Source organism: Haliaeetus albicilla, chromosome 5 (assembly GCF_947461875.1).
Source record: "Haliaeetus albicilla chromosome 5, bHalAlb1.1, whole genome shotgun sequence".
NCBI lineage: Eukaryota > Metazoa > Chordata > Aves > Accipitriformes > Accipitridae > Haliaeetus > Haliaeetus albicilla.
Window position 1 is genome coordinate 44,359,138 of NC_091487.1, and position 17,319 is coordinate 44,376,456.

At 40.9% G+C, this 17,319-nt stretch overlaps 1 protein-coding gene across 6 annotated transcripts in view; it reads left to right on the forward strand.

Annotated features, from left to right (window-relative positions):
* CSTPP1 (centriolar satellite-associated tubulin polyglutamylase complex regulator 1) overlaps nucleotides 1-17,319 on the forward strand; it is an 86,672-nt gene that overhangs the window by 59,428 nt on the left and 9,925 nt on the right. For 3 of the 6 annotated variants that reach the window (XM_069784551.1, XM_069784548.1, XM_069784552.1), the window contains 2 exons: nucleotides 11,665-11,749; nucleotides 17,222-17,307. In XM_069784551.1, coding sequence (XP_069640652.1) covers nucleotides 11,665-11,749; nucleotides 17,222-17,307 — 171 coding nt within the window. Of the gene's footprint in view, nucleotides 1-5,494; nucleotides 5,603-11,664; nucleotides 11,750-12,049; nucleotides 12,119-17,221; nucleotides 17,308-17,319 lie in introns of those variants that run through there. The other 3 variants (XM_069784547.1, XM_069784550.1, XM_069784553.1) reach the window with 2 other exon arrangements.

The window sequence follows — 17,319 nt, forward strand, 5'->3', positions numbered from 1 at the left end:
TTTTTCCTTCTAGAAAGCCCTGTGCAGCAATAAGAAAGTGTGCTTTTTCTTTCCGCAACAAGAGTTGCTCTTTTGTCTAGTTTCTTACACTTCCCTGATTACCATAATATATGCATACCATCAGTGTTAGGGCATAATACTGGAGGATTTAGGGCATTTGCCTGAACTTTCCTCCAGCAAAATATTCTTAGCTTGTGGTTCATGGTAGATGGTCCATGGAAGTGTATTTAGCTGTAAAATAGGTGGCATTTAAGTTAAACTTTGACAAAGATGCATGATGTCCATGAGAAACTTTCAAGATTAATGGAGACCTGAAGAGTTTAGAACTTGCCGGGCTGAAGCTTGAAGAACGTTAAAAAAAAAAAAGTTTGTTTCATTTTTTAGAAATGAATATTTATGTTAAATTCTTATTAAACATGTATTTCTCCATGTGAAATACAGAGAAAACCAACGTATTTCCTTCTCTCTTCTTCTCAGTCTTTTTCAAAATTATTATTATTTTTTAGAACACACAGCTCACTAGAGTATTGTAAGAGTTAAAATCAAGAGACATTACAGAACCTTAGCCAAAAGCATACCCTTAAAAGGGGTAGTTGGATGCCTTGTTGTTTCAGGTTTCTCTTAGTGCATTCATTCTGTTCTGCATTCAGACCAGTTCTGTAGTTGTGGTCATTTATAATCATTAATCTAGCTCATTGATATTGTAATGGGCTCCAAACATTCTCTGTGGAGCTTACATGCTCCACTGCATTTCCTTCTAAATAACTAATGATGACTTCTTCAGTCTTGTCATTAACCAGATTACCTTCCTCCAGCCAGTTCTCTTATTGATTTGTTTGGTTTGAGATTCGTTTTCTTCTTAAGTTTTTACACTCATAAAAGATACTCAGTATCAGTGTGTTTGAGAGCATTTTACATGACTGAACAACACTGCCCAAGCATAGGTCCAGATACTGCAATACTTATTTTTATGAATAGAGGCTTTAACTGTTGACTCAGAGACTTCTAAAAACAATGTCTTTTCCTTTCAGACTGTTTTTCTCAACATTATAATTTGTGAAAGAAAAACGGAGAAAACTAGCCAACAGTCTCGGTGCTTGGGATTATACTGCATAGCCTGTACATAACCCTATATATAAATATCCTGTGCAGTAAAGTCAGAGAATGGCCAGGACTATGAATGGCTTTCAGTTCTTGGAAGATTCATGTTTAAGTCAGGTAGTCAGATTGTTCCAGGTGAACACAAGTGCACAGAGAAAGATGGACTAGACCATTCAGTGCTTTGTAGATCACAACCAGCTTGAGTTTCAACCACAGTGAGTTGACTGCTTTGCGTAATTGCATACTGGTGTCACTTTTGGTGGCATGTGGGATTCTCCATTCTTCACGAGCCCAAACTTGTCTCTTTCATGGTTGGGTTCCTGATGGACACGTTTCAGAGAAGCAGTATCAGGGTGCCTGCTGTGATGACAGCTGTTGGTGAAGGTGCAGTTAACTGTTCAAAACTTTGCAGTGGATTATTTAAGAGTCAATGCAGAGCAGGGATAGGGGGAGACACACAAGGCTATCCTTGATCGTGATCTAAATTATGCTAAAATGTTTTGTCTCTTCCATGGGGTGTTTGTAGCAACTGCGCTGTTCCTTGAAAGCCTCTTCCAAACCAGTCATTAAAAGAGGAAAGTCCAAAACATTTTTGTTTCATTCATTGTTCTGAGAAAATTGTTGACTTCATGCTTTTACATACCACGTTGATACCTGATTCTACTGGAACTTTCCTTGGTGTTTCCTGGAAAGGTCAGGCTAGAAAGAAGCTGGAAGTCAAGGAGATCACTGATCTGAGATTGCTACAGCAATCTGCAGCATTTCCATAGTTCATTGTATGTCTTTCTTAACCTCTACCTCCTTTTCTTTTTAGGTCAGTGTCGTAGCTTTCTTCTGCGCCCTGACCCTGTGTGCATGACACAGATGAGCTGTCTGCCAGCTAACTGTATTTCCTGGGGCTCCCAAAGCAGAAAGGAAATACCAAACAGTAACTGAAGACTGTGGGCCTCTTCAGGCCATAGTTCCATTATTGTCACTAGACCTAGTACATATCTGAGGGAGGAGGGGTTGTATGTAAGGTCCTGTATTGCATGAGATGCAGCTGCATACCACCTGCCCATTTACTCTGCCCATCTTGTGATGCATAGCTATGAATTCTTTAGTTGTTTTGAAGATCTTAAGCTTAATGACAACTTGTTTTCTTGAATAGAGGCTGATCCACATCTTGTGTAAAGATTACTGCTGCTGTTCGAGAGCTTGGGCAAATGTTGATGGTCCCCTCCAGTGAAGTGTTGTCGGCATTTCTGTACTTCACTATTAAGTTTGCTGTGGGTCCCGTTTCAAGTGGTTGAGCAGTCTGCCCCCCAGATGGCCAGAACTCCAACAGGAATGTTTGCTCCTTATTGTTTACAAGACCAACTAGCTCTGGCATTGGACTGATTATTTTTTCAATGAGTGACTGAAAACTCCTCAAAGCGAGGAAAAATCAACTGTTGAACAAGATAAGGTAGAAGCAGTCTAAATCTATTAGTTTACCTATTGCTTGGAAGACCTGCTAGTTACATCTTTAGTGACATTACAGTGAAAGGAAAAAATAGTGTCATAGTCGACACATACAAAGAATGTCAAATGTCACAGTATTTCAGTTATAAATTACTCTCATTCTGAAATTGTACCTTATTTCTAGCTTTCTAGTTTATCTGTCTTAAGAGCCAGTTTTGTGTTGTGTTGTTTTTGTTTGGTTTTGCTATGCCTGTATTTGGTAGATTAAGATTAAAGTGCCTCTTATTATCTGATTTCATCTCCCTTGTAGCTACCTACAGACTGAGGATTACCAGGGGTGATCTCTGCTGTTCCACAGGCTTACAATTACCCAAGAATATATACAGTGTATTTATAATTACACTTCAGATGCTAGGACATTCGTAACATTTTTTTACTTGGCTTTTTAATGCTTCTGAAGCATGAGGGGAAGTCATACACTTTCATACTGTAGTCCACAAAACTAGCCTCTTTGTTTGCTTCAGGCCTATGTCCTTTGAATAAGGCTAAATGTCCTTTTGGATCATACTCAATGAGCCGAGTGTATCTTTAGGATATGTGTTTCAGAATATGCACAGAATTATCTTCGCAAATGTTAAAGAAAGCTGCATGGAGAAAATTGGGTGTCCATGTAGTAAATAAAGTGTAAGCCACTATTTGGTTGCTGTAGTCAATAATGTACTCGAAAATTTAAACCAGGCTCTTTTGTTTGTCATCTTCTGTCTTCTGCTTCTGGAAATACTGACAGAAGTTGTGGCTGCTTCTCCTTTCTTATTGTTTGCTGTTCTTGCACTTCAGGAACTCTGAATTCTTTAAGCTCCAACTTCATTCAAAGTCCCATCCTATAGTTAAAACAAGAAATTTCAGAGTTAACATTGTCTTTAGTGTTGCATTAAGTATAGTGTTAAGGTTCCCAAAGTAGGTAGAAAGTTCAGACTTGACTCATGTTTCAGGCTGTCTGGATTCAGGAATACCACACTGCATCAGTTAAACTCTTCCATTATTGGAATGTTTTCTTTACAACAATGAGTGCTGAGAACTTAGTTTCTAATGAAAGTTTAAATTTTTCAGTTTGTGGATGTGCCATGCTAGCCACATAAGCACGCCAGATGATAGCCTTGGACTGTACCTTTGGCACAGCTTATCCTGCCCCGAGTAACATTCACTCAAAGCTGAAGTAATGCTGCCACATGAAACATTTGATACTGAAGGATAATTATGGGGAATTTGAAAGGGACTAGAGGAAGATTAAAGTTTGTATAAAGAGCAAGATTCCGGTTTTTGGATATAAAATTGGAGCAGTTCTGTATAAATTCATTTTTTGTTTTTGTTAATCTGGAAAGTAGTTTATTGATAAAAGGACTCAAGATCGAAGGGCAGAAAAAACACATCACCTAGTGGATTTTACTCTTTAAAAAACCTTTAGCTCACTCAAAATATGGTGCTACTGGAGCTTTGCCCATAATAAGCCTGCTTTTCAGTGAATTTACTGTTCATATGAACTGTCCAGATTCCCTCCAGAACAAATGAGTTCATTCTTCACATCAGCTGCAGCTGAATCTTTTCCTTCTTACCTGAGTGCCTCAAAACTAGCTTTCTGTTCAACCACAGTGCTAATCCCCTCTAACTGTTCTCTCTTGCAGCACTCCCCCAACAAATCTTTTTAGGTTAGTCTGCTTAGCTCTCCTCTATATTTGTCCTGTGTCTGACACAGGTTGTTCCAGGCAAATCTCACTAAATCTCTCTGTCACTCTTTGCTTTTTCTCATCGTAAGCTAGGTCTTTCTACCTGTTGTCAACAGGAGCCACTTAGATAAGTCTGCTGTTTGCAGCCATGCTCCTTTTATATATAGAGTGCAAAACATCTCGTTTGTGAAGACAACTTGCCTGCAGCAGCACCCTTACATCTGGCAGGATTTTGCTAGTATTCTCGTAGGCCAGGAGAGGCAATCCAGGGAGCAGCCAGTGCTGCAGGTACCCTCCTGGAAGACCCCCCCCCAAAGCCAAACTCTAGCAACTCTGCATCCTTCAGTTGCCCTGTCTGCTTTTGCTGTCATGTCAGACACAAAGTCTTCTGGGGTCCTTTCCTGAGGATGCCCTGGGATCCCTTCTGGGAGGACCTGAACGTTGTCAGTAGAAAGAGTAGATGGGATTTGTGAGTAACATGAACTCATCTGCCTGCTTGGATAGTAAGGATGCCAAAAGTTCTGTCTTAAGAGTGTGTCTGATAACAGAGTGTTCACAAACCGTCTTAGCAGGTATGGTGCAAGTACAGCCAGTAAAGCTGAACCTGCTTTTAATTAGGAGGATCATTAATCCTATGACAATGCCTTGCATACATCCTGGGCTTTAAGAATTAAAACATCTTAAGCAGGGAATTACCTGAGCCTATCTAGCAGTTTATCTCTGCTGAGGAGGGGAGGTTCTGCTCTCCTCCACCTTCTCTCTTCCCTGCACCTGGCCATGCTCTTACACAGCTTGCTTTGCATGAGCTTTCATCAGATATTTGTGAGAGTCAGTTCGATTCACTAGCCCTGGAAAAAAGTTGAATTTTCTTAGCAAGGGGCCTGCTGAGTGCTAGAGCTGGTACAAGGCGTGGTTCAGAACCACATGGCCAGCAGCAAGTGAGGGGAAAGGAAAGAAGAGAGAAAGGAGACCTGCCCCTTTCAGCAGGAGTGAGGTTTTTAGATTGGCTTAGCTGCTTGTTGGACTTCACCATCAGGAAGGCAGAGATAATGCATCCAGTTATTAAAACTAAGAAAATACTTTTTTTTTAAATTAGTATCTAATGAGATTGAGCCAGATATTGGTACAAAGCCACATAGTCTTTTAAAGCTACTTATGTCCAAGACTCCATGTAAAGCACAGATGCTTAAGTTGATCCATGAAACAGATTTGACCATTACCCTCTTTAAACTATTCACTAGAAAACCTTCCTTTAAAAAATTAAGCTGGTTTTGAGCTAACCTGGCAGAAATCTTCGGCTTCTAGTACGTTTTCCTGTCGCTTAAAAGTAACAGGTGGGTCTCTCTCAGTTTTCTTCTGATTTTCCTACGCTCTTAGGACAATTTGCTAATGATTGTGGGAGCTGTCTGTACACTTCAAGAGCAGAATGAATCCTGCTATACATGTCTTACATGAACATGCTTATACAACTGCAAGGGAAAGTGTGTGAGTGCTTATTCTTTATTGTTTAGTTTAGTTTTATTTAACCTTCCATCTCAAATTATGGGGATAATTACATGACCTGTTGTTTTGCTTTTTGTTTGTTTGAAAAATAAGGAAAATCAATTTTTAAAATTAGACAAATGCACGTTCTGGATCTGGTTTCTGTTTATTTTATATCTCTTCTTGTCAGTGGAAAAAGCTAATTACTCAAAGAAGCAGCCCTTGAATGTTTTTGTTTCTTATTTAAACAACTATTCTCTCAAGTAACAGGAACAGATTTTTTTCATGATAGGTCATAAAATCTCTCAGTGCAAAATTTTATAAAAAATTAATTGAAAAGAAAGAAAACATTTTTATTTTTTAGAGTAGAAAGTGTTACGAGGAAGAAATGGGTTTTTTACACAGCTGTATATTGCTGTTTAGGTCCTATGCATGGATTAATTTTCCTAGAATTCTTCATTTTCTGTTTGTTATTAGCAGTAGTTATACACAGGAAATTGGGCTATAGGTATCTGGTGAACAAGGCATGTGCAGAACATAGCCTATTAGCCAGATGTGGCTTGTGAAGTTGCAGTATTACCAATACTCATGTTTATATTCAGTTTTTTGTAACATCGCCACTCCTATAGACAGCACAAGAACACCTAGACTTTTGTTTTTAGGGGCTTTTGTTTGGTTTTCCTCTTTTCTACAAGGTTGCAAGCTTGCATGGGTATAGAGAGAATCCTATGGATGTGTTACTTATACCAGAAACATTAAAAAACTAAAGGCCAGGAAAGACTCTCCCAACACTTAAAAAAACGTATTATTTATTAGGCTGTTCTCTGTTATATTTCCAGGAAGACTGATTTACAGCTCTATGACTTTCTGACTCTTGAATGACTTCATGAGTGTGGTAGAAAAGAAACCTGTGGAAATTGTGTGTCCTACCATAATCCAAAGGGAAAGGCTACGTTGCCCAGGGCTCCAGCCTGCTTGGATAGTGGTTGTACATGAAAGATGATGGGAATAGGGAACTTTAATGTATATTAATCAAGGCAATCCTTGTGTTTCTGGGAAGTTACTAATGTGACTTTTTGGGGCAGATTTCATACACCAACTGCAGTAAATATTCTCCTACTGCTTTGGGCATATTTATAGCTGTCACGGTGTTGTGACAGCATTGTAGATAGCTACTTCTATCTACAGCAGCCTAGATACAGCAGCGATGACTGCAATTCAGGCTAAGTCCTAAATATTTATTGGCTTCCTGGGCAGATTTTACGGCCTTCACTGAGCTCCACGCTTCTGTGGCTAGGCTGCTGTTGGTATGAAATATAACTAGTTTAAAGATAGCTCAGGTGTGTCTACACTTCACTCACGACACTGACAGCCGCATAAACACATCATTTAGCATTCGTAGAGTTTGCATCACTTTGGGTCAGATGCCATCTGTCAGCCACATACAAGCCAGAAACGAAGCTGGTAAAAACAATATGTGTTTTAAAAGCCAGGGAAATATGAAGCAGCTGCCTTTATGTTTCTCAAAGGTAGGCCATTTTTATCCAGAAAGCAGCGTTTGTTTTCTAAGATTGTACCACATGGACAAACTTCTTTCTCCACTATGCCTCTGAAACACGAGGAAGAGTCTGCCTCAGGCACTGAAAGACAATAAACTACTCACAGACAGTGAGATCTGTAGGGAAGAGTCCGGATTTTGCCAGTGGCACAGTAGCAGCAGCAGTACAGGCTGGGCAGGAGTTTGAAGACCAGTACAGCAAAAATTGTGACTGAACAGTTAAAGTACTTCCAGTGCAATATACCATACCACTTCACTTTTCTGTACTTATTCTATTAAGCCTCCCAGCTCCTTCTTAGTGTACTGCTGTTTTAAAATCACTTTGGAATTTGTTATTACCTGCTTTGCAGTGGAAGAGCAAAGCATTATGTTCAGCTGTAAATGAACATGTTAACATGCAGATTGCAATCTCTCTCCATTCTTAAGCACGTGGTATGACCTGAGTTTGTTCCACTGCGAGAGCATAGTAAAGTGCATATAGCTCACTGCCCTGTGCTTTTGGGGGTCAGATTTAAACTCTCCGTGATTTACTTCATTTGTTACTGGAACTTGAGATCCAGTAATTTGTGGTAGCAACCAAAGTAGCAGTTGTGGATTCCAGTTTTCACTCATTCTGACTGGTACCTTCCTTCTTTTCTTTCTTTCTTCATCATGCAGCATTGAACACTATTTACTCAGCTGTGGCTTGGAGACAGGAAGGAGCAATGTGGTCATGCACCAAAACTGCCCTTGTTTATTCCAAGCAGCTCTTGGCAGACAATATGGTACATGGGCAAATGTAATTTTCTGCATGGTCTTCACTGACCTTGCTGTAGGGAATAGGAAAATAATCATGACAGCAAACTGTAGACACCTCCTAAGGTCTGTGGTGATCCCCCTTCCCGTGTAATAGGTACCCATCTGTAGTCTGAGATTGATATGATTTATTGGTTAGGCACCTGGGGTGTCTATAGGCTGAGTTGTGTTACAGCCTAAAAGAGTCTGCCTGCATACTTCAGTGACTAATTTGGTGCCGTTTCTCCAGGCATAAGAAGCAAAGGGCTTCTTTCTTTAGAGAAGGAACTTCTCTGCACCGCTTCAACTTTGGGTGCAGTTCCCATCTAAATAGACCATTTGCTCAAAGACTGAAACCGTAATTAATTCCACTTTTATTGAAAATGAAATTCATCCTCTGATGTGCTTGTCGGAGAGGATCTCTGCCACCTTTTCCCAAAGTCTTTTTGAGCAGACTTCTGCTTTTGTTCTCTGTTGTTTCGTTGTTTTGTGATGGAGGAGTAAGGATGATGCTGTGACTAGGTATGAAGAGGGAGGAGAAAAAGACAGCGTAAATTATTATAAGTTTTAAAAGTATGTTATTTCCAGCGAGTAAGAGATTTATGCCTCAAAACTAATGCTTGCTTAGGGCCCAGTTATCCTCTCAAGCTGCTTTTGTCTAGCAACCTGACAGGGACTGCAAACAAAGTGCAACTTTCTCAGGAAACCTCATCCTTCAGAAAAAACCTTAAACTCCTTCACCTTCAGGGGGAGAAGAGAGGAGGCTAAGATTCAGAATTAATGAAAAGGGGCTTCGCTGATGAAAGTGAGCAGATTATCCTCCTAGAGCCCATCTGTTCTGAATGCATGAGGGATGCTTTGTACATTGCTGGACATCACACTGTGAAAATCCAAAGGGGATCAAAGCAGAGCAACAGATATGACTGGGCTAGGTAGGGAGGGATGTAGAGGGCAAGATAAACAGATTTAAATTTAAATAAATATAGTTAAATAGATTAAACAAGATATAGTATGAAGAAAGGGTTATTATAATGATCTGTTGACAAATGAAAGGAAAAAATAATGGAGAGCAAGAGGTATAAGGATGCATAAATAGGAATTTGAACTTCAGCAAAAAAAAAAAGTAAATTGAGTATTTCATAAAGCTTCCAAATGGTGTGACTCATTCTGACCAACATGTAGACTTTTTAGACAAAGATTGGAAGTTTGATGCCTAGCGTTATTCAAAGCTAGATTTAGAAAGCTTTGAAGAGTAGTTGTAAGAGGTCCATACTGTCCTCTTCAATTATGAGAAAGTGTCTGTTTCAAAAGAGCCATTCTATGCCCAACTTCTCTGTTTTCCTGTAACCTGCTTCCTATGCTGAGCCTGTTGAAGATGATTTTATGGAACTTGCATGTACCTTACACGATCAGATAAGTTTTCTTAAGAACTTAGGACCAAAATCTCTACTGCTGTAAATGACTGTTGATCTAACAAAATTACAGAGAAGATGTTCTTTCCTCTTCGCTCCTCATGTAGTGTCATGAAATAGTGAGCTGAAAATTCAGTTAAAAATACACATCTTCCTGCTCATCATAACTGGGACTTTTTCAATAATATCCTTTTGCAGTTATACATAAAACTTGGTGATACTTTCCTTGATGACATTCAAGGAACTGATTAGCTAACATTGCAGGAGAAAACCCCACCATTCCACTGGATACCATCATTAACCCAAGCTGAGATACACTGACTGAAGGACCAAGGTCTTCTATATCTGCAATAGAGAGCAGCCTCTGATTTGTGTTTTAGTAAGAAATGACAATACAAAAAAGTTACAGATGCCCTCCCAGACATCTGTAATTTCAGTGCAGCCACAGAAATTTAATTCAGCTCAGCATTCAATTTTTGGAAGAAGAGAGATTCTGATGTATTTATCCTTACAGTAGAATAGGTTGCACAAATCCCTGCAATGATATTGTAGTTCTGCACAGGCTGGGACTTCCTTGTGTTTATAGCAGTTTTCTGACTGCAGGGTTGGCTTTTCCAGGCAGAGCAAAATCACCTTTTCATAGCATGACCCGAAACCTAAGGTCCTCCCAAGAGCAGTGCAAAGTATAGTACTCTAGAGAGTGTCTATAATGGATGTCAGAGAGTCTGACAAAAGTGGTTTTCAGCTATAGGGTTTCCTCAACTGAAAAGAAAAATAGTAGCGCTCTCCTCTCTTTCCTCCACTTCCCTGGCTAATAATGTAGGTAAACGACAGGTCTATAACTTGATTTTGGTGACAGTCCTCCTGCAGTATTTCTTTAGTCAGCATTGAAAATATTAGTTTGGCTGGGTTGGATGTCACAGTGAAATGTTCCTTTGATACTGCATACCTGCCTCTTGAAACATCTGACAAAGGTGAAACATCTGACAAAGGTGTAACATCTTCCTTTTCTCGCGCTTTTGACAAACTTCCAGGCTTTGAGGAGTTGTGGAGCTATGGAGAAGTTGTGGCTATCATCTTGGACAAGGTTGATTATTTGGATGGGAGCCTAAAGAAGGCTAAGATGTGTCTGTGGCAAAAGAACTCATGCTTTGTACCTCAGTCCTAATGGATGTGCCCTTTGGATCCCCTCCCTGACTACTGCTTGGCTCTACTTCCACCCCTGGCACTTTCTTCCATACTTTGCATTCTTCTGTGTATGGAAGTACTGCAAAATTGCTGCTGTTCAGCTAGTCTTCTCCTTAACTCCAGTCCACAGCCTTTTGGACTATGAACATACAATCATATAGGGCTTTTTGACATCGGTATGTTTCCATTCCCTTGGGATCCTATAAGCTTCCCTAAAAGTCACCTCTTTTAGACTCTTTCTGCTGAACCACAGAGGCCCTTCTTGACCAATCTTTCACAAAGCTGCTCTCTTAAAACATGAATCATTTGATTGGTTTTCTTGTGTTTTTTGGATCTTCGTTCTGCGCTTCCTATAATACAGTGACCAGATTTGTACACGTTATTCCAAAAGAGACCATCCAGCTGCCTTACCAAATGCTAAAGTAATAACGTCTGTGGTTTATACTCTGTAGCCTTCCATACACAACCCAAAAACCTTGTTTGCCTTTGTTACTGCTGCCAGATGTTCTGTGGATGGTTTTCAGACGTATTGTGGTGAATGTCACCATGCCAGTGAATTTCAGCAAATTTAAGCAACTTTGAAATGATTCTTTTTTCCACATGGTTATATTCAAGTCAAACCAAACTGTGTTCTCACTTGAAACTGCCCTGTTTTGGTTACCTCTTTTTCACACTGAATCACTACCTCTTCACCAGTTTCTGTGCAGGATTCTCTCCAATCACTACCTGTTACCAGTTTCTCTGCAGGAGCCTCTTCAGTAGGATTTCCCCTTTATCAGGCCTCTTTCTGATTGTCTTTGGTGGAAACTCCATCTGAAGAGCCCAGCTGTGAGGGTCTAGGGAGCAGTTATATTGTCATTAGTACCCAGTCTACTTGAATTGAGAGTAGAAGGGAATATGAGGTTTTTTTCCTAGAGAGGAAGCAAGGGGAGGGAACAGCCTGTAAAAGAATTACAATGTTCTCACCTCTCTTTTCCTGCAGACTTGCTGACAGCACAGGAATACCACTGCCTGCTGCAGCTGCTCTGCCCTGACTTCCCAATGGAACTCACTCAGAAGGCAGCAAGGTGGGTCCTCATCCTCTCTTTTAAGGCAAGATCAGTCCTACACTTATGGGCTTAGGAATTAGATCTGTGGGTAAAGGTATGGACAATCTTTTAAGATTTTGGGGAAAAGAGATACCATGTTTTGAGGTTAAGAACAGGGTGTTTTTCTAGCAATGAGAAGGAGTGTATATTTAAGATATACAGGGACTGAAATACCAGTGCAGAATGCTGCTGCTGGCTCTACATTCAGAAGATGAGTTGCATATAAAAGAATGTTAGCCAATGTGTTTTTAACTGATATGATTTAAAACTTTATTTCAGATACTCTTTACCATCTTTAAAATGTGTTCCCCCTTGCCTCAGCTTCCTATGGTTGATCATGTTTAAAAGGTACTAAGCTCTGAAGGACTGCCAGTGTTTTAAAGTATGTTAGCTAAGAACATGGTAGCTAATCTGTTTGAAATTTTATTTTAATCTAGACAAGGCCTAAAGCAGATAGATGGCTCAGGGCACTGATAATGTGATACAGAATTTTTTAGTGATAGTGCTTGCTGGTTCCAGTCCAGCCCAGGCAGTTGATTATTAACTATCTGATAGTGAAAATGTAATAAGGTATATGCATCTGTTGGGGTGAGGGTCAGTTCAGTTCTCAGTAGGAGTGCGTGCACACACGCATATATAATCACAGCAAGGTTACTGAATAAATGCTGTCATTTCTAGCCATCTCAGCAGAGGGGGCATGGAAATTTAACTTTATTCGTGGACCTAGATATGGCATTTGGAAACAGGATCCTGACACATGATCAGGGTATTAGCTGCTGCCTATGTTGTTCATGGCCTAAATAATGAAAAAGTCCTCATTTTCTACTTGTCATTCTGTTATCTTTCTTTAGCATCGGAGTCCCATGAAAATTATATTAAGAAAGAAAAGTGGAGAAGAGAAGTGTTATCCATCTGCTAGTACTTCCACTTGGCTGATTCTCTGAATTCTTCCCTGGCTCCTATATGCTGCTATCCGAATTGAACTGCAGCTAAAGCTGTGTTGGTCCAATTAAAACTAAAAGTTGAGCACCACTTTCCCCTCTAGCTCTTCAGTGGGCCTTAGGGGCTCCAGAAGGTACAGCTGCTTGGCCTCCAATGCTAGACTAAGAAAGAATGCTAACCCTGTAGCAGGGATGTATCTGCTGCTTCCTTTCAGGGATGTACAGAAGCACCAGTCCCATGCGCTGGTGTGTATTTCATAAGGTTCCAGCTGAGCTGAACAGGAATTTGTGATGGTGCATGAAAGGAGACTGCAGCATATCTACACGTTATGATGTTTGTGTCAAGGAATTTAATCCACAAGGCTGTTGTGAACTAGAGGCCCCATTCAGGGGCCCACTGCACTGTTGTGCCTGTGCCGTAGAGACAGACAAGCCGGCTTTGGGAGCAGGTGTTGGAGAGAAATGAGATCTCTGTCAGAGGCACCCAGGCTCAGGTGGGGATGACCTCACTCCTACTTTTGGCTGGCTAGAGATTTACTTACACATTGCTATTATTCTGTTACAAGCTAATCTAGTAGGAACAATTTTAATAAAACTTGTCGTATTTCTAAACCATCTTTCTCTTTCCTTCCAACTGTTGCTTGCTCTCTTGTCTTTTTTCTGGTCTACGCTTCCCATTGTCCTGCTTGGTCTCTGCCAGTTAGAAAGGTGAACTCTGCAGGCTGTCTTCCGGCACCAGTTGATTGAGTCCTTGCAAAGCATGAATGCCACATGCAAACCTACTGACATTGTTCCTCCTTCAGTCTGCACACCCGCAACAGTTTTGTTGCTAATTTGCTTGGGAAAGGAATTAAATAAAGTAGCAGCGGGAACAGCCGCAGCATTCACTGATACAGCCAGGACCTGTGTAATTATTGGCGCTCTTGGGAAGACAGCAGTTGTAGTTGTAGTCTCAGTGCTGCATGACTGGGATGATCTCACAGCACGGTGCACTCCTCTCGTCCAGGAGCTGTTGCTATGCACTGATAACAAACACTGGGAATAAGATCAGGAAATGTCAGAGCAGAAGAACAGAGGCTACTACTTTATAGGTTTTATTTGCATGACACCAGAGAGCTCCATTTTTCTGTTCCTGGTGCTACACAAATACAGAAGTCATACCCAAAAAAGAACCAGGCTATCTGTGTCTGAGATTTCTTGGATATTTTTTTTCTTCAAAGGGCTATAGCCATTAGCAGATTGAAGATTTTAATCTACAGGGATACCTTTGATCTTTGGAGACACCTCTTGGCTTTCTGAATCTTGAAATTGCAGAAGGACAGAAAATGAAGGGATTTTTCTGGTTTGATGCCATGATTTCAAGATCTGTACCTGAGCAATGACTATTCTTTTGTAATAGAAACACAGGGAACTCGCTGCCCACATTTGAGTAGTGAGAGCTGAGTAGTTCACAGCTCCTATGCTGTTTTATGTGGTATGGGAGCTCGTGTTGCACTGACCAGTGCTAATGGAAGTGGGGCTTGCAAGTCTGTCCCCTTGTTGTTAAAAGATTGCCTGAGAGTGCAGATCTTGCCCTTTTTGTGTGTTCTGCTTGTTTTTGCCTCCATATATCAGTAAACAAACCAAGTCCCTGAAGACTCTTTTGAGCCAGCCTGGCCTTAAGACAGATTGTGTCAGTTAGCCTTTAATGGTAGCAGAGAACAGTAAAAGTCCTTTCAACTTGCCTGGTCTAGAGTTTGTCCTGGGGACATCCTGTCTAGTCTGGGTTTCTGAGATTTTAACCACAATTGGTAGATCATAAAGTTTCCCCATTGGCACAGTAGCAAGGCTTTACTGCCAGCCAAACCCACTTGAACCCTGAAAGACCACTACACCGTTTACCAGAGTCCTTCAAGTGTAGGCATCTTTCTTCAGTCCTTTCCAAAGTTTCTCCTTGATTTTCATTATTCATTGAGTGCCGACTACGAACTTTGTAAATATGTCTGTACTCCTGAGGGCTTAAAGTCTAATTTGGACAAGAAAGAATGAATAAAGAATCCTTGAAATATCAGCTACCTGATGAACTCTTTTGAGTTGCAGTTCAGACTTTGAGATTTCATCCTCAGTTTTGGTCCTGCTGTCTGGGTTACAGTCCATGGCTAGGATTCTCTCCTCACCAGATACTTCAGGGAAGAGGTGCAGATATGTTGCGTATGATGCTCTCCCAGCTTTCCTGACTGCTCAGTCAGCTGGCTGTGGGGGGAAATAGCCAGCTGCAGTCAATCTCCTCATAAATTATTGTATTGGATTTAAAGACTTCTCAACATTTCCGGAGTGCTGACTCCTAGGCCAAGTGGAGTCAGTAACCCAGCACCAGAGTGCACCTGCTTCTATTTAGATGCTCCTCCATCACATATGTGCCATACAGTCTTCCTTAGAGGCTCCTTTCTGTCTTTAACAGGAAGAAATGTCCAGCAAATTCTCAGACCTCTGCCTACTTCCTCATGCTCTCCTCTAAGTAAGAGACCGAGACTTGGTGCTGCAGAGCACAGCCATTGACCATAGCTTCAGACTGAACAAATGAAATGAATTGATTGTCATGAAGGTGATGTAACATTGTCTCTCTGCATAACAAATATATTAAAAAACCCTCCACTGTTGTTCTCCTGCATCTCCAGGATGGAGAAATGCACTGGCAAACACTTCAGAGCTTGTGCTTTGAGGGTGTCTGGGAGGCAGACCATCATTTCCAAGGAGGGAGTGCAGCTCATCAGCGATATGGCCCATTGCATTTCCAGTGCTTAAATAGTGGTTGGAAACGCCAGTGGCTGAGCAGTATTGCCTGAGAGATGAAGATGCTTTGCCTGCCAGCTTCAAAGCCGTTTCCTTGATGTGGCCACTGACAATCTCAGTAACATGCTTATTAGTAAGAATTAAGAACTGAAGCTACTGCTTCTTTAGACAGGAGGAGGAGGAGGAGGCTTCTGGAACATAATAAATAAATCAGAAGCACTTTGACATCTTCAAAGGGTTTTGTTTTAAATACAGGCTTTTCTCCTGGGGACCCTCTTAGCCCCAGTCTTTCTTCTTTGAGATAATTAATTCAAGCTGCTCTACATGTTTGATTTTGCCACAGTGAACAGAACTGGTCTGAGTGGCAGGGAATTCTTGCAAGATCCTATAACTCTTCTAGGTCAGCCTCCCACACAGCTCCCTGGAATCTTTTACATGAGACAGAACAGTGTTTCCCCAGCAATGTGTTTAGACCATTGATGCTGCAGGAGTTGGTCCACAGATTGCATTTGGCCCCGAATTCAAAAGGGTCCTACTAGATGACCCATACTTTGGCTATAATGAACTGGTAATCCTTCTCATATGACCTGATATGCCAGATACTGACTGTATGGGGTCATATGGGGTTGAAAAGAAGTACCAACTACCTTCCTTTAGCATCATCAGAATACTCTGTTTTTTCCCATCAAAGTGGAGTGTTTCCTTCTGTTTTCCAGTCTGAGCTGTCATTGATCAGCTCAAGTTTGATTTTCCCCACTTCAGAGACTGACCTTTTCATCCTCATGTAGTGGCAGTGACCAAAGCATTGTTTTTGTTTTCATTTTTATGAATGCTTTTTCCCTAACTTATTTCTGAAATCCAGAATTTTTTCCTGAAAGGAGGAGTTGGACTTTGCTATCACTTATACTTCATCTTTATGGCCTGTGGCTGATACTTCCCATATTCATGAAGTATGCTTCAAAATAGGGATGCATGTAGCTCCCTACATGCACCTGGGGCTTAGCAGAGAGAAAGAAGACTTTGTCCCTGACCCAAGAAGTCTTCAGTTTCTGTGAAATTGGACCTCTTAGTCAAATGATAGACTTGATAGATATGAATAGAGACCAATTCATTCATCGGGAAGGGAGGATAGGATGTTCACAGGGTGTAATTAAAAAGCTGATTGTTGTTGCAATGTTATTTCCTCTGTAGTCAAGTGGAGTTTGTTTGAGTATAGATTGGGAATTAATACTTCTTGTTATCCTTATGAATCTGAAAATATCCCAGATTGATGAACTTTGGTATACAGAGGAATAGCATAAGTCTCGTTCTGCTTACACCGGTTTAATACTCGTGTAACTGTCTGTGGCACAGTTCCTCTTTGTATAGCCATGTGAACCAGCCTTGCAGTTTTTATGCCAGTGTTCATTCCATCGTGTCCACCAGGCTTTGAATGCTTGACATCCATGTCATACTGCTCTGTTCACACTGTAGCTGAAGTGTGTGATAGCACTGACATTCAGGATCTTCTCCTTGCTGCAGGTTCTCAGGCTGCCTTGATTTGATTTTCGGGTGTCCACATCCATACAGCAGTGGATATTCCTATTCTTCTCTCCTAACCTCTTATACTGGGGACAAGCCACTAGCAATCCCCAGTTGCATATAGCTCACTAGCTGTACTTTCTCTAGATCTGGGGTTCCTGGTTACAGATTTTATTTCTTTTGTAGATGCTAAACTGTTTCTCTCATCTTATCCTAGGATTGTGCTGATGGATGATGCTATGGATTGCCTGATGTCTTTTTCTGATTTCCTCTTTGCTTTCCAGATCCAGTTCTACTACTCAGGTAAATGCTGGG